Source organism: Lithobates pipiens, unplaced genomic scaffold (genome assembly GCF_037356315.1).
Source record: "Lithobates pipiens isolate NorthernLeopardFrog02 unplaced genomic scaffold, aLitPip1_a1.2 Scaffold_8, whole genome shotgun sequence".
Classification (NCBI taxonomy): domain Eukaryota; kingdom Metazoa; phylum Chordata; class Amphibia; order Anura; family Ranidae; genus Lithobates; species Lithobates pipiens.
In genome coordinates, this window is record NW_027507903.1 from 491381430 (window position 1) to 491400191 (window position 18762).

The 18762-nt window shown below is 42.8% G+C and overlaps 1 protein-coding gene across 1 annotated transcript in view; it reads left to right on the forward strand.

Annotated features, from left to right (window-relative positions):
* The first annotated feature begins 682 nt into the window (after positions 1-682).
* The window catches only part of ITPR2 (inositol 1,4,5-trisphosphate receptor type 2), a 482081-nt gene continuing 464001 nt past the window's right edge, over positions 683-18762 (forward strand). Inside the window, exon 1 of the mRNA XM_077469087.1 lies at positions 683-1109. Within this exon, the coding sequence (XP_077325213.1) occupies positions 1018-1109 (92 nt within the window). The 5' untranslated portion in view covers positions 683-1017. The remainder of the gene's footprint in view (positions 1110-18762) is intronic.

Below are 18762 nucleotides of genomic sequence, written 5' to 3' on the forward strand. Positions count from 1 at the left end.
TCCTCCAGGTAGTAGCTGCGCTCTCTTGGAGTGTACAGTATACGGTAAGGTATAAACCGTCCTCCAGGTAGTAGCTGCGCTCTCTTGTAGTGTACAGTATACGGTAAGGTATAAACCGTCCTCCAGGTAGTAGCTGCGCTCTCTTGTAGTGTATAGTATACGGTAAGGTATAAACCGTCCTCCAGGTAGTAGCTGCGCTCTCTTGTAGTGTATAGTATACGGTAAGGTATAAACCATCCTCCAGGTAGTAGCTGCGCTCTCTTGTAGTGTATAGTATACAGTTACACTAAGGTATAAACCGTCCTCCAGGTAGTAGCTGTGCTCTCTTGTAGTGTATAGTATACAGTAAGGTATAAACCGTCCTCCAGGTAGTAGCTGCGCTCTCTTGTAGTGTATAGTATACAGTTACACTAAGGTATAAACCGTCCTCCAGGTAGTAGCTGTGCTCTCTTGTAGTGTATAGTATACAGTAAGGTATAAACCGTCCTCCAGGTAGTAGCTGTGCTCTCTTGTAGTGTATAGTATACGGTAAGATATAAACCGTCCTCCAGGTAGTAGCTGTGCTCTCTTGCCATGATGAATGAATGTCCCTCGTTCGCCTCCTCTGGACTCCTCCCCGCCCCGCCCTCTTCCTCCAGGCGTGTCTCCTATTGGCCGCCGGGCTATAGATGCCCCGCCCAGAGCCAGAGAGCAGTCCGGACCGGGGAAGTTGGGGCAGCCGGAGAAGAAGAAGAAGAAGAAGAAGGGGGGAGAGAGCTGTGAGAGGTGTAAGAGCTGTGCCCGGAGGAGTCCCGGGAGAGCGGGGACTGAGGGCACTGCAGCCCAGCCTGGACACTCCGAAGACTTTCCCCAGGAGATCCCTTCTACACCGGGGAGCCCGAACTAACCCTCTTCCTGGCATGTGACACACCGCTCGGGGGACACACACCGATCCCTCTCTGACTCTGCCCGTGACCGGAGATCTGGGCTGCTGCACCATGCCCCGGCTGTAGGGGCGCCACTGCCGGCACAGAGAGGATGCCCGACAAAATGTCCAGCTTCTTATACATCGGGGACATCGTGTCCCTCTATGCCGAGGGCTCCGTCAATGGCTTCATCAGCACCCTGGGGTGAGTACGGGGCTCACCGCCTCACATTGTATTGGAGAGGGGCACGGGGTATACAGATCACCCACATAACCCACATAACCTGCCACTGACAGCTCACCGACACCGACCACTCAGAGGAAGTCACACAACTTCTGGGAAAGGCCGCAACTGTCAGTGAGCGGAGATTAGGGGTGCTGTGTGTGTCAGATACATTGTGTGTGTTAGAGAGGATACATTGTGTGACATTATAGTGTTACACCCATCAATCTCCAATCCTACACACTGATCCCACTGCCCTGTGTACACTGATTTGTCACCATGTGAACATGCACTATATAACTACACTGATAGGTCTGCAATCATACACTGACATTTCTCCTTACAAACACTGATCTGTGTACATTGTGCATACACCATATACTGATCTATGTAAACACTAATCCCTCTCCATGTGTACGCTAATCATGCTTCATGTGTACACTGATCTGTCCCCATGCATACACTGATCTGTCCCCATGCGTGCACTGATCTGTCCCCATGCGTACACTGATCTGTCCCCATGCGTACACTGATCTGTCCCCATGCGTACACTGATCTGTCCCCATGCGTACACCGATCTGTCCCCATGCGTACACTGAACTGACTCCATGCATACACTGAACTGACTCCATGCATACACTGATCTGTCCCCATGCATACACTGATCTGTCTCCATGCGTGCACTGATCTGTCTCCATGCGTGCACTGATCACTCTTCATGCATACAATAATCTGTCCCCATGCATACTCTGATCGCATACTCTGATCTTTCTCCATGCACACACTGATCACACTTCATGCGTGCGCTGATCACCCTTTGCACTCTTTGTTCATTCACTGATCTGTCCCCATGCATACTCTGATCGCATACTCTGATCCCTCTTCATGCGTATGCTGATCACTCTTCATGCACACGCTGATTTGTCTCCATGCATATACTGATTTGTCTCCATGAGTACACTGATCACTCTTCTTGTATACACTGATCCCTCTCCATGCATATGCTGATCATTCTTCATGCATAAACTGATACCTCCCCAGTGTTTTTCTAAACTGTGGGAGGTGCTTTTACTAGGGGAAGACATGGATCCTAGTCCCTGCTTTACACAGATACAGGATCCATGTCTTCCCTCCTATCAGAATGGCAATCTGCCTTGTTTACATAGGCAGATTGCAGTTCTGTCCCTGCAGCTGATGATCGGCGGGTGCCAGCGAACATCGAGTCTGTGGTTCATGCTAATTGGCTCCTGCTGTGTGTAATCACAGCGGTAGTAGTGAGCCGGCGGAGGCACGCATTTGTACCCCCTACCTGGAACTGCAGGATAACTATATATATATATATATATAGGGTGGTCTTTAACGCAGGACAAAAGGGCAGTCATTGTTTTGGGGCCCAAAGCAGCTGCCCCATCCAGTCATTGTTTTGGGGCCCAAAGAGGCTGCCCCATCCAGCCCGTACGGCCCACAAATAGTTGATAAGTGGATTCGGGAGGGCCCAAGAAAATGTTTTTCCAGGGTCCAATCAATATTAAAGATGGCCCTGTATATGTGTGTGTGTGTATATATATATATATATATACACGTGATCCTGCACACAGCAGCTGCCCTGTAGCAGTAACTACAGGGCAGTTGGCAAGGAGATATATTTATTTGTGTTGATGTGTACACTGATCTTTCGCCATGCATACATTGATTACTCTTAATGCATACACTGATCTGTCTCCATGCATACACTAATCTCTCTCGGTGCCTATACTGATTTATCTCCTAGCATACACTGATCCCTGTCCACATGTATGCTGATTACTCTTCATGAATTCACTGATACTTCTCCATGCATGTATTTATTTGTCTAAATGTGTTCCCTGATTGCTCTTCATGCATACACTAATCCCTCTCCATGTATACACTGATTGTGCTTCATGCATACACTGATCCCTCTCCATGTATACACTGATTGCTCTTTATAGTCCCGTCGTACATCTTGTACCTCACCTCGTTCCGAATGATCGGATTTTCTGACAACTTTGTGCGACCGTGTGTATGCAAGACAAGTTTGGGCCAAAATCCGTCTGAATGTCCGACTGTGTGTACAGGGCATAATTGCTCTTCATGCATACACTGGTCCCTTTCCATGTATACACTGATTGCACTTCATGCATACACCTACCCCTCTCCATGTATACACTGATTGTGCTTCATGCATACACTGATCCCTCTCCATGTATACACTGATTGCTCTTCATGCATACACTGATCCATCTCCATGCATACAATGATTGCGCTTCATGCATACACTGATCCCTCTCCATGTTTACACTGATTGCTCTTCATTGATACACTGATCCCTCTCCATGTATACACTGATTGCTCTTCATGTATACACTGATCCCTCTCCATGCATACACTAATTGCTCTTCATGCATACACTGATCCCTCTCCATGTATACACTAATTTCTCTTCATGCATACGCTGATCCCTCTCCATGTATACACCAATTGCTCTTCGTGCATACACTGATCCCTCTCCATGCATACACAGATCTGCCTGCACTCAGAGTATACAGTACATGTCACTTTCCTAACTGATATATAATCCGTATACATGTGACTGGCAGGATATACACAGAAGAGGTCACAGGAGGTCATAGTTCTTTCATCATTTCCACTCAGCACAATGTCTTACCTAACAATACCGGCTGGTTCACACAGATGATTTTTTGAACCACATCCAGAATGTATGCACAGTTTTTTCCATGTATTCCAATGGCCTTAGTTCACACCAGTGCGCTCAGGTCCAGTGCTTTCAACAAAAGTACAACCCACTGCATTTTTTCTGTCGCAAATGCATCAAAACATGTGTAAGCGCACCAGAACGCACATTTGTCATAAATGAAAATAAAAACATTTCCAAGTGTCAAAAGAAGAAAAAAAAATGCACTGGAATGTAAGTGTTCCTTGCACTCTTGTTTTGTAGGCACTTTCAGATTGTTGGAAACATTTGGTATTCAGCTGAGCTTTCATTGTATCTTTTTGAAAATGTCAATAAAAGTAATTGGAAATGGATAAATGCAGTGAAACGCGTTGAAAACACGTGTAAATGTATATGCAAAAGTGCATTGGTAATGCAGAAACTGTGGTGTGAACCAGCCCCATAGCAAGAATGAGAATGTCAGACCCAGAGCCTGCAGCTTTTTACCCAGATCAGTTGTGGGAGCTTCCATCTTTTGGCAGCTTTCCTTGAAACATAATTGCCAATGATGCGGTCATATTTAACATCAGTAAGAAAACCTACAGATGTGCAGTGATAATCCAGAACCGTCATAGGCTATATAGGAAAATGTAGATTGATATGTGTAAGAAGGTGATTGGTCAATACAAAGTACAGATCAATAATAGATGTTCAAATAACAATACAAAAATAAAAAAGCAACAATTGCATCCAATATAACTTCTAGTTATTCTTATTTATACATGAATGTTTTTATATCATGATTTGTCTATAAAACAGTGCAATGCATCTCTGTCATTCTGGATTGTCTCTTTCTTGTCTCAGACATTTCTTATCAATATAGGCTGTTTAACATTTCCTGAGCAGAAACCAATGTTCCTCATCCGCCTTATAGATAAAATCCATTTGAAGCGTATTATCTAGTTTTAAACAGCTGCAAAGATGTAAAGAGTATCTATAGCTAAAACCTTTCTTTTCATTTTTTTTTATAGCGTGTGGAAAGGATAGACCGGGAGGCTTCCCATAGGCATATCTGTTCCAGGAATAACAGTGGAGATTTCCCCTTATTTTAGGCCTAGTTCACACCAATGCTTTTTTTTTTTTATTATTTGTAATTAAACTTTATTAAAGTTTTAAGACATTAAAAAAAAACACAGTAGAAAGTTAGTGAAAAGCTGATGTCAAGTATAAGCTATGCACAGCAGAACTCACAATTCTAAAATAATAACAGCAAAATAAGCAACGTCCAGGTACTGTCTAGGTATCTTGCAAAATATTATGAACAATCCCAGACACGCCTAAAGAAGTGTACAAATTATGAGACATACTACAGTTCAATTAGTTAAAGTATTACTTAAAGAGGGATTCCACCGAAAAAAAAAATATTAAAAGCCAGCAGCTGTAAATACTACAGCTGCTGACTTATAATAAATGGACACTCACCTGTCCCGGGTTCCAGCGATCGCTCGGCTCTCGGCTGCTGCCGTCACCATTCTAGGTGAGGGAATCAGGAAGTGAAGCGAATCGGCTTCACTTCCCGGTTCCCTACTGCGCATGCGCGAGTGGCGCAGCGCAATAGGAATTCTCCGCGCTGTCACTGGGACCCGTGTGTGTCCCAGCAGACAGCGTGGCAGGACAGGAAATGACATAGACTCCCACGGGAGTCTATGCCCGGAAGTGGGTGTAAATACCTGTCTTTGACAGGTATCTCCACCCCCCTCCCCCCTGTAAGGTGCCAATTGTGACACCGGAGGGGGGAGGGTTCCGATCAGTGGAAGTTCCACTTTAGGGTGGAACCCCGCTTTAACCCAGGACTCTGCATTCACTATATCTGGTCTCTTGCAGTACACAGAACATGGAAATGCAATAGTTTTAGTAAATAAAAAGAAACACTAAATACTTTTTGTCATCAGCAGTATATAACAGTCCTGGGACTTCTATCAGTGTCTGATTAAAGCTTGTAGGAGGAGTTTTCATTCTCCCTTGATTGTCCTATGAGGCTGCAGGACCCCTGACCCTCTGTCAGGACAGTGCTGATTGCCCCTGTGCTGATCACATGCACCCTCCCAAGAAAAGAAAAAAAACTCTCTAGGAATACACACCAAACTCAGCATGTGTAGGCTCTGTTCTATCAGGAGAAGGTTTGGGGATAGTGGAAGAAAGGGCGGATCAGAGAAGACAGTATCAAAGCCTTTTTACACACTGCAAAGGATTTACCCCCTTAGGTTCCGCAGTGAGTATAACTAACATACTTTACTGCATATATAGACTGAGTTTACTGTTGTGGGTTTAGTAACAGTTTAAGAAATAAAAGAGAAACACAAACAGAAAAGAACACCCCAACCGACTAATACCCGGGTGGGAAAAAAAATGGCGGATTGAATACTCCAGTAATCAGGCTGCCAATCAACACACAGGGGAAATATCAGTCATTTGGGATCTCCATAGAATAATACTTCCAGCCTGACCATACATCTTTAATTTTCTTCTGTTGGTTTTAACCATGTGTACCCAACATTCTGCCCCGTGATATTTTCTACCTCCCACCTCCAGTTTGAGAGTGTGGGGCAAGTAGTCTGTTTCCAGAACTAAGAAATGAAGGACTTGGCTGCATTTACAGTAACTGATGGAGAGTAATACTGCTCTTATAAAGTTTAGTTGAAGAGGGGTCCCCAAGATAAAGAAATTGTAACAGAGAATTTCCTATAGGTCTAAAGCCTAGTACACATGGGCCGAATGTTGAGCGGGATCGACCGTTCTGTCAAAGGAGCATGACCGAAAAAGGTCTGCCGACCACTACCCTCTCAGCGCTCTCAGCCAATGGCAGAGACCGCTGATGGGAGTGGCCTGGGGGGGCACCCTACTGTCAGAACACAATAGCACAGCAGGGAGGATCCCTGTATGAACATTGGATAGTTAGTACAGAGGCTCAGACTTGAGCTGTCAAATTTTTTTTTTTTTTCAATCAACCCAACAGGTTGAGCAAAAAAAAAAAAAAATAGTGGTGTATATGACTTCAGAGTTGTTGTTTTTTTTTTTTAATCCAAGGGGTGATAGTTTCCTAGAGGGCTTTAATCTTGGGACAGGGCCACCAAAGGTGGAGGAATGCACCACGTTGTTTAGACCCTCTCCAACAGCGGGCATCAGGGGTGGGAAACATCTGAGCTAAATGGGAGGGGGTCTTGTACCAGGAATTTATAAGCTGACTCCTGGATACGGGAACTAATAGAGGTAGTATGCGTCAATTTATTAATCCTCTAAATCTGTGGTGGGGTAAAAATTCCAATCCAAGTTCCCTCTCCTGTTCCTTGATATAGCAAGGAAAGGACATGGAAAGGGAGCCTAGAACAAGTTTATACATTTGGGACAGTAACAGTCCTGAATCTGGGAGTTGAATACACATAGATTCAAACTACATAAGTGTGGTTCGAGAACATGATGCTATCTCCAGTCAGCAAGTGGGAATGTGTGGTAGGAAGATTGTAAAACGGAGAAGGGTAAAAGGGTACCCTGCCGCGTAAATTTAGTACAGGAAGCATTTCTATCTATTCCCCAGGAGGGGAAAAACCCACGATCCTCTCGCAGTGGAAGCCAAGGATAGCCCCTTAAACGCACTAGTGGGGATTTTCTATGAGCATATTGGCCAGTCCTGTTCAGTCCCAAATAGCTAGCGTAGTCCAAGTCAATGAAGATGTCCAGTTCAAGAGACCTCTTGAGGTGGTAGGAATCCAAGGTACCAATTCCTGCCTGCCATGGATTTCTCTAGGGGGACCCACAATTTAGCCGAGGTATCATGACACCAGTTTAAGATGCGTACAAGAACCATAGCCTTGTAATATAGGGCCATATCTGGGAGACCGACACCACCATCCAACTTACGTCTACATAAAATGACATAAGATAATCTAGGATGTTTGTCATGCCAAATAATGGTCAGAAATGCTTTACGTAAGTGTTTAAAAAAAGTCTGGGGAAGTGTAATTGGAATTGCATATAAAAGATAAATGATCCTCAGGAGAATCATCATTTAAAGAGCATTCACTCTCTAATCAAGTTAAGGGATGGGCCTGCCAAAGCTTTAAGTGCACACCTATTTATTTTTTTATTGCTTTTTCAGTTTTGCAGAGATGCACTACAGTCCATTTAACATGGTTTCTTATGAATTGTGTTCACATCTCTGTATTTTCCACCAATGGGTATTTTTTTTAAAGGGTCAGGGACTTTTTATCTCATTTTTGGTTCCATAGACTTCAATGGAAACGCAGTGGAAATGGATAAAAAAAAATGCAGTGCTATATTGCTCTGTCTGTTCTGCTTCTCCATTCTGTTTGATGGTCCCATGTTTTACCAAACTACCAGTCTTTGGGTAGTCATACACTTGCAAGACATGTTCCTTGTCGGTAGATTCTCTGTTGTTACTATCTCAGTCCAATTTCACAGAGTCCAGATAACCCTCAGTTTGTGTTCCATTGGGTGATGGGAATCAAAAAGCCTATACTGGTTTGTGTGGGTAGGTTTCCTGATCATCATGTCCCATTCAGCCCTCTCCTTGACATGTAGCACACAGCCCAATAAGGGTAATTTGGTATTTTCTACCATTTACTGTGTAAACTTTTTGTTCGCTGAATTTATGTGTTCACTAAAAGCATGTTGTAATCTTGACCGCATCCACATACCTGGACCAATGAATTGTTATTATCCCCCTCAAAGGGTTCTTCTCCATCTGCTCCATGTATAGGTTAACTGCAATTGTTTGACAACAATTTACACCTTTAAGCTGGGCATAGCCAGTTCGAATCTCGGCCAAGAAACATGTATGGGCCGACTGATTGTACCCAAGTCAACCCATCGATCGACATGGTTTTTTTAACTAGCATGTCGGATCTCCCTGCAGGGATGGCTCCCCTGACTTTGTTAATGGGGGAATTTAGCAATTTTCTTTCCTGCAGCTACGGGTTGTGTCATCTATGGCCTGCCTTAGCCATGTAAATTGAGGAACTAACACCTCAACAATGGGATTATGTAGCTAGAACAGGGTGGTTTCACACCTCCCATCCTTTTTTTTGGACAATCAACACCTGCACATTTCACGGTGATTGGATTAAAGTGTCTGTGCCACCAGTGTGCACATAAATGGTCGGGTATTTTCCTAACACTCATTGGAACTAAAGATGTGGCTTGGAGAAGTTACGAAATGTCTTCAACATTACAAGACCAGTTGAATGTGACTAACTAACTAACTAGCTATACCAGCCTTTCTCAACCTTTTCAAAACAGATGAACCCTTGAAATAGTTCTCCGGTCTCCGGGAACCCCTGCTAAAAATTATAAATCTACAACTCATGATACATTAGTGTGATGGTCAGTGAGAGGAATGGTCCTTACACTTGTGGTCCTTGGGAAGAATTGCCTCTTTACAGATAGCTAAAAAGATCAATGGTGTGAGTGGGAACTTATCTGAGAGGCAGAAATTGCCCAATACTGAAGGAACCCCTAGCAACCTTTGGAGGAACCCTGGTTGAGAATCACTGAGCTATACCATGTGTGGGATAATTGAGAACCTTCACAGACAATGGCCAGAAAAGAAATGCAGACAGTGAAAACTGATAATTGATGGCCAATGAAGAAATGACCCATTACATTGATGGTCAGTGGAAACATGCTTCCTTACATTGGTGGTCCCCTTACATTGGTGATCATTGGAAACTCCTTAGATTGGTGACCAGTAGTAGAAGGACCCTCTTAAGTTGGTGGTTATTTTTTAGAAGGGCCTTTTTATACTACTTGTCAGAGGGAAGAATGCTCCTTACATTGGTGGTCAGTGGAAAGAATGTTCCTTACATTTGTTTTTAGTGCTCCATACACTGGTCGTCAGTGCTCTTTTCAGGGGTGTCAAATTCAATTTCATTGTGGGCCCCATTAGCATTATAGTTGCCATCAAAGGGCTAGTTGTATCGGTAGGACTAGAATGTCCAGAGCCCCACCATCATCAGAATTCAAGAGTCCCCCACCCTCCCTTATATCACAGTGCACTCCTCTTACCTTGTGCTGTTACCAGGAAGAAGATGGGGACAGAGCTGGGAAGCAGAAAGTACAGGGTCTGGAGGAGGGCCATAGGGGGGCTAGAGTCAGCTGCTGGAGTCTACTGAATGCTGAGACCAGGGGAGAAGGAGACAGGGGTGTGCAAGATCTGTAGATCTGTCGGAGGGGTTCTGTCTTCCTCTCTGCTGCTGAGACAAGGTGGGAGCAGAGACAGGAAGGGTGCCGCCGCTATACTGGAGAGGATTACTGGACTTGGCCTGCGTGCCTTTTGTTTGACACATGTGCTTTACATAAATGCTCAATAGAAGCACTTTATCCAAAGCTAAATAAGATGGCTTTAGATACACTTTAACAAAAACGCTCACTCCTATGTAAACTTTCTCAGATTTACTTGTTACTCCAGCAGCCAATCAAAACTCTTAGGCCGCGTACAGACGGGCGGATTGTCTGCCCAACTTAGTCCGCTGAACCGTGTTTCAGCGGACAATCCGCTCGTGTGTGGGCTTCAGCGGACTTTTTCAGCGGACAGTCTGACGGATTAAGTCTTTCGGAATTTCCGTAATTTTGTCCGTCCAAACTTGGTTTTGTCCGTCCAAACTTGGTTTCAGTGGACAGTCCGCTCGTGTGTAGGCAAGTTGGACGGACTAAGTATGGCGCATGCTCAGAAAGGATTTACATAGCCGAAGGTTGCATTGCAGTGTATTGGACGTCGTATTTCTAGTCCCGTCGTACGTGCTGTATACGTCATCGCGCAAGCTTTCAGCGGACTGTCTGTTCATCGTGTGTGGTCAAGTCCGTTCATTCAAAAGTTGGACGGACTGTCTGTCGGATTGTCTGACGAACTTAGTTGGGCAGACAATCCGCCCGTGTGTACGCGGCCTTAGTCACTTGCTGTCACAACAGGCTCCCAGCTCTTACGAGTAAGGGAATGCTGTGATCTGCAATTCTAAAGGATGGGCCCCTAGTACCATACTAAGTGTACTTTCCAGCTATGCAAATCCCACTAAAGATAATTATGCAAATCATTGTTCCTAATAATTGTATTTATTGTTATATACAGTGCCTTGAAAAAGTATTTATACCCCTTGACATTTTCCACATTTTGCCATGTTACAACCCAAAACGTTTATTTGGGATTTTGGTGTCCGTTTAGTAAACTTTGATAAGCTGAGATCAGGATGATCTCTGCTTATCTCAGAGCATTGCAGGTTTAATATACCGAGATGAGTGCTGGAGAACTATTTTTTCTCTTCTCATCTCAGAACACAGAACGGCTGCATTGACTGCAACAGAAACGGCATGTTTAGTAAACAGAGATGCCACTTTTTCTCTGTGCTTCTCTTTCAAGTTCTCCTTTCTGGCTTCTCCAGCCCAGAGGTGGAGATATCAGGAGATCTCTGCCAGAGAATAGCTTCTTCCTTCTCCCGTGGCCAAAAATGAAAGTAAAAACTTTCTTAACTGCAGTGAAAAATACACCAACAGCAGGTTACAAATACAATAACTATACAATTACACACAGAGATTATATATATATATGTATATATATGTGTATATATATATATATATATATATATATATATATATATATATGTGTATATACACACACACACACACACACACACACACACACACACACACACACACACACATATATATACATATATTTATATGTGTATATATATACATACAGATATATATATATATATATATATATATATATATATATATATATATATCTGTATGTATATATATACACATATAAATATATGTATATATATATATGTGTGTGTGTGTATATATTTATATTTGTGTGTGTATATATATTTTCAAAAAACTCACGGAACGGATCGTTCCTGGGATCAGAGTCACGGATTGGATCATTTTTCGGATCAGCAAATAATAATTGGCTGAGCATGACTGGGTATCGCTGAGTATGGCTGGGTATTACCGAGTATGGCTGGGTATTGGCAAGTATTGGCTGGGTATGGCAGGGTATGGCAGAGTATTGGCAGGGTATGGTAGAGTATTGGCAGGGTATGGCAGAGTATTGCAGAGTATTGGCAGGGTATTGGCACGGTATGGCAGTATTGGCAGGGTATGGCAGAGGATTGGCAGAGTATTGGCACGGTATTGGCGGAGTATTGGCACGGTATTGGCGGAGTATTGGCACGGTATTGGCAGAGTATTGGCACGGTATTGGCAGAGTATTGGCAGAGTATTGGCACGGTATTGGCAGAGTATTGGCACGTTATTGGCAGGGCATGGCAGGGCATTGCAGAGTATTGGCAGGGTATTGGCACGGTATAGCACTATTGGCAGGGTATGGCAGAGTATTGACAGGGTATGGCAGACTATTGGCACGGTATTGGCAGGGAATTGCAGAGTATTGGCAGAGTATGGAGGGATGACTGTGACTGCAATTGTTACAGAGCAGCGCTGTGGACACTACAGATCCAGCCCACAGCGCTGCTTCTATCCGATCTCTCCCCTCCACTTTACAGAAGGGAGAGAGGAACCGACGTTTGTTTACAAGTGATCGCTCCATCATTTGACAGAGTGATCAAATCGTAAACGGCTGATTGGTGCACCAAGATAGCTGCCGCTCCAGAGCTAGGCCGAAGCCACGACCTTTCCTAAGGCCGAGACCACGGATCGCTGCGTGTGCCGATCCGAACAGGGTGACCCATTCGAATCACGGATCAGTGACGATCTGTTGCACCCTAATATATATATATAGGCATATATATAAAGGCAGTGTTGTGGCTACAGAAGTACAACTGATGCTGTAATTTTGACAGCTGCGCAGATGATGCATCGCTGATAACGCAAGGTGGCTGTAAAATTCAGAGCATCAGATGAGTCCAGTATACACTGCGTTTGCATAAGTGTATATGTTAATACGCCGGTATTATTATTATGTATTTATTTATTATTATTTTAATTGTTAATTTAATATTTTTAATATTAATTAATATTAATATAAATTAATTATATAATATTAATTAATTAATATTTTTATTGTTATGCTTTTTTAAAATTACTCTGAACTATTTAATATATATATTTATTGTTTTTATATGAATGGTGCATATCTGCATGACAAATAGGGTACTATCATTTCAGAATACACCATTCGCATAAATATGCACATATGTTATGTATTAATTAGAATGTTTTACAGTTATGGGGTGTCTGTTTATTGGGTAGGGGGATTATATCTTTATTATTAACTTAATATGTGCAGTGTATGTGGAGTGCTTCGTATTTCACTTTGGGATTCTGATACTGAAATCTCCTGAGCTATTGTGAGATTACAGAAACAGAAGCCGTTCAGGGTTCTCAGAGCGTTTGTAGATCACTTCTATTCTCAGTGGGAGAAGTGATCTACATGATATATTAAACTGCCACATGGGTGAGAACAAATATCTCTGAGAAGAGCAGAGAACTCCAGAGATGTAAAATATCAAAATATACTAAACGGACACCTTTATGTGATAGACCAACACAAAGTGGCACATAATTGTGAAGTGGAGCGAAAATTATAAATGGCTTTCAAAATTTTTAACAAATAAGTATCTGAAAAGTGTGGCATGCATTTGTATTCAGCCCCCTTTAGTCTTATACCCCTAACTAAAATCCAGTAGAACCAATTGCCTTCAGAAGTCACCTAATTAGTAAATAGAGTCCACCTGTGTGTAATTTGATCTCAGTATAAATACAGCTGTTCTGTAAAGCCCTCAGAGGTTTGCTAGAAAACCTTGGTGAACAAACAGCATCATGAAGGCCAAGGAACACACCAGACAGGTCAGGGATAAAGTTGTGGAGAAGTTTAAAGCAGGGTTAGGTTATATAAAAACTATCCCAAGCTTTGAACATCTCACAGAGCACTGTTCAATCAGGATCTCCTTCCTTGTACTGGTGACCCAATCTAGTTATAACTAAGCATCTATATAGTGGAATCAGGACCGTCTTCCTCTTGCTGGGGATCCCTTTAGTGATAACTGAAGATCTATATAAGGGAATAAGGACCTTCTTCCTCCTGCTGGGGATCCCTCTAGGGATAACTGAAGATCTGTATAGGGGAATCCGGACCTCCTTCCTCCCACTGGTAACCCAATCTAGTGATAACTGCTGATCTATATAGGGGAATCAGGACATCCTTCCTCCTGCTGGTGATTCCTCTAGTGATAACTGATGATCTATGTAGGGGAATCAGGACCTCCTTCCTCCTGCTGGTGATTCCTCTAGTGATAACTGATGATCTATATAGGGGAATCAGGATCTCCTTCCTTGTACTGGTGACCCAATCTAGTGATAACTAAGAATCTATATAGTGGAATCAGGACCTTCTTCCTACTGCATTTTTTCAGTCACCTGAAATAAGCACCCCCAAATCTTTTACCACTGTAGCCCCAATATTGTACTCTATCAAAGGATTTTTTTTCCCTTATGTGACTTATTTTATGCTTAGAAATGTTGTCCTGGAGCTTCCCCTGCTTTGACCAATCTTCCAGCAATGGCAAATTATGAGCCAAGTTACAAACGCCTCCAGTTATATCAAACCTATTTCTCACCTTTGTATCATCAGCAAAAAGACATACCTACTTTATCAGACGAGTAGTCACCATTTATTGCACCCAAGGCTTTCCATGTGGTTTGACACCAAATATACAAAACCATGACACAATCTTGTGTTGTCTTCAGGCACGTGTGAGTTTTATCATTTTCTCTGGCGTTCAGGATGGTTAGATAAGCGGGACCTGCATGCCTCCGTCATTACTCAAACTTTATGTATCGTTGGATTATAGGTATTAAATCACAAAGGATCTGACATTCCCTGTTCTCTAGGAAGGTGCGGAGTTATTTTGATTGAGTCACGAGCATATTATGAATGGATTAGAGGGAATTGTGTGGAAACATTCCATAGCAGAACATGCAAATTGTGGTTTATACTGTATAAACAGCAGAGCAGTTACACCAGGATTAGTACTATATTAGTTCTAACGTACTTGCATGGAGCATGTAAAAGAACCACTACGTAGGACTGTATTATGTAAAGTGCCAAGTGTATAGTTCTGATTATTTAAATACTGAAAATATAGAATAGCTTCTCAAAAAATACCAACATTTCATCTTTGTGGTCACCCCATTATCTGTAAGTACTAACAGGGAAAGTTATAGTGGCTTTGGATACATTTTCTTCTCTTTTGTGGGATTTTTATTTAGGAAAATACAACATATTGCTTATTAAGATTTAGTTTTTTTACATTCAGCCAATGGGTTGAGCCCTCAGCTCCTTTTCACATAATTTTAAGGCTCACATGTTGTATAAGTGTTTACATACCAAAATAGCTCAAGCTTAAAGCCGAACTCTGGGCTTGGAAAGTCGTATTTAAATATATTCCCCAATAGCCACAGAAGATACAAATCCACATTGAGTGCACCAAATGCCCTTTTAAACCCAGATATTACCATGTAAAAGTAGCAGTGGTATCATCATAGTGCTATACATAGCCTGTGCAGCAGTCTCCACCCACTACTGGCTGCCTGCAGAAAACTACAGGAGGGGGTGGAGGCAAGACCAGTCACCCTGCAAAATATAAGAGTACAGCAGTGACCGGTCTTACAGGAAGCTCCTTCACAGAGGGAACGTTTCACACTGAATTATTGCACAGATCTGGAAAAATACACAAACAATACATATGACGCTTGTATTTATACAATATTTACTTATTCTGAAGTTAATCTTTAAAGTGGGTGTCCCAGTCAGAACTTTTTATAGCTTTGGCTAAATTAGGGAAAGATTAAAAACCTGACCACTGTTGGCCTTTTATTGCAGACTGGAGCTCCTTCAGACCCCTTTTACACTGACAGCAGGCTGCGTTAGCGGTAAAGTGCCGCTAGTTTTAGCAGCGCTTTACTGACGTTTTAGTGTCGATTTTCAGCTGCTAGAGGGGCGCTTTTAACCCCCGCTATAAAGGGTTAGAAGCAACTGAAAAGCGGCAATTCAGCAGCGCTGCCCATTCATTTCAATAGGCGGGGAGGTGAAGGAGTGGTGTGTATACAGCGGTCCTCTACCGCCCTAAAGATGCTGCTTGCAGGACTTTTTCTAACGTCTTGAAAGCTTTCACATTAGGGTGGCATGAGAGGTGTTTTTCAGATGCCTTACAGGTGCTATTTCTAGCGCTAAAATGCCTGAAAAACGTCCCCAGTGTGAAAGGGGTCTAAGGCCGCGTACACACGCGGGGACTGTTCGCCCAACTTTGTCCGCTGAACAGTGTTTCGGCGGACAGTCCGCTCGTGTGTGGGCTTCAGCGGACAGTTTCAGCGGACAGTCTGACGAACAAAGTTTTTCGGAAATTCCGTAAAACTGTCTGCTGAAACTTGGTTTGAGCAGACAGTCCGCCCGTGTGTAGGCTTGTTCGTCAAACTAAGTTCCGCGCATGCTCAGAAAGGATTTACACGGCGAAGGTTGCATTGCAGTGTATAGGACGTCGTATTTCTAGTCCCGTCGTACGTGCCGTTCACGTCATCGCGCAAGTTTCAGCGGACTGTTCGTTCGTCGTGTGTGGCCAAGTCCGTCCATGCTAATTTTGAGCGGACTGTCCGCTCAAACTGTTTGACGAACAAAGTTGGGCGAACAGTCCCCGCGTGTGTACGCGGCCTTAGAGAGATTTACCTTCACTTCCTGTCCTGCTAACAATATTTTACCAGACAGGACATGAGTGGAATGGTCTAACAGTAACATAGACAGAAATAAAAACTTTGGTAGTGTATTCTGCTTTATCTACTTGGATGCTTTAAAGGAAAACCCCACTTTCTGTAATCCCTACGTATGGTTTCACAATCAATATACTGAAAGATTTCATTGAGAGCTAAACTCTGGGCAGATACAATTTAATGGGGCCTTGTAACTATGAATACGTAATTAAATGTATTTTTTAATACAAGCAGTGTATTAATTTGACCTGTTAATGGCCTCTTGCAAACCATTTATAGCAGAGCTCAAACTAGGGAAAGAGAAGCAGTACAAGGAGCCAATCAGTTATCCTGCAGTACTCATGTGCTAACAGAAGAAGAGCTTGTCAGTCTGCTGCTTCTCCTTTCACTGTTCAGTCACAGGCTAGGCGAACAACAAGATCTGTAAAGTTGGCCTGTATACTAGTAGAATTTAATTTAAAATTTCTTGTTTTAAGAACGTTCTTTCAATTTTCTAATCAAAAGGGGGAGAGTTTGGAAAACGTTTGAAGCAATTTTTCACAGTGAATGTGGTTTCTAATAGTGAATGTGGTTAAAAGAGAAGCATGTTTTTTTTTTCTGTGTGAATCATACCTAGGTGTATGCAGCATTGGTCTGATCCTGCATCTGTCCCCTGATGGCTCTAACAATGAGAACCGAGTGATCAAACACCGCTGATCACTGGGTTCTCAGTGCTCCGTGAGCACAGAGCTGGTGAGTGTCAGTCACCGCTGTCTGCTCTGCGTTCCCCCCGCACTCACTGGAGCTGTGGAGGGGGCGTGAGCAGCTAGCTGGGGCTGGGCCAGGTGCTGGTGGATCCCGACCATATGGTGCAAAACAAACTGCACTCCTGTGATCCACAGGACAAGTACAGCTAAACAAGTTTTGGCTGTACTTCTCCTTAAAGTCCATTAGTTACTAAATTTAATGTTAGAAGCAAAATAAATTTTGAATTACTTCGAATGACATCCATTCACATCCATTCAGACACAGAGCCCCGACCCGGCCCCACCCCCTCTCTCCCCTGATTGGCTAGCTGACTTTGATTGATAGCAGTGACAGCCAATGGCACACCGCTGTGCCTCAGCCAATCAGGAGGGAGAATCTCGGAGGGCTGAGACACTCGTGGACAGAGAGGGACCTCAGGTAAGTATTAGGGGGGCTGCTGCACACAGACAATTTTTATCTTAATGCCTTGAATGCATTAAGATAAAAACTTTCTTCTTTTACAACCCCTTTAACTACAGCAGAGAAAAATCAGGCCTCCTTCCCTGTCAGGCAGAGCTGTGTAAGGCAGGCCATACATGGGTCAAATTTCGAAAAGAATTTTCTTTCGAAAATCTTATCTAAGAATTTTCATTCGAATTGCGCACCATTAGTGAGCTGCAACAACAGACAATTTTTGTGCAGCCATCAAATTTGAGTAATTCATATTGGAATTTTTTTTTTTAAATGAATGATTTCCTATTCAATAATGGGAGAATCGTGCGAGAAATGTAATTGAAAAAAAAATGCGCATGTGCAAGTAAAGAATATACCCGGAAAGGAAAGGAGATTCGCAGCCACAAAAATTTTAAAAATGTTTTCGTAGCAACAGGAGGTGAAATTGAAGGCTTGGTTGATCAAATTTAAAAATCAATGGAGGCACAATCGGATCACAAAACGCACAAACTTTCTGATTTTCAAAAAAAAAATCTTTAAAAAATGTGACCATGTATGGCCAGCCTAAATCTTAGGCCTCAAACAGAAATCCAACTCAATTGGCAGGTAAAACAGCTCATACATATGTATTTTATATGTCTATTTGGCTGCCCAGCTTTAATAGAATCTTACATTTTCCCACATGATAAGTGACAGATTTCTGTTTTGTAGGAAATGTTCAATGCAAATCACAACACGTTAATCAGGTGTGCACGTAATTAGTGACAGCTAAAAGGCGAGCCATGCTATTTTTGGGAAGTGAAGGAGGGAAACTGAGTTCATGTGCTTTTCTGATCACAGAGGGAAAACAATATTAGAAAAATACAATAGAATTGCAGAAATGTTTTTAAATACTGCATTTATGGGCGTATAACACACACAGGCCTATAACATGCACATTCATTTTAAGAGGGAAGTGTCAGG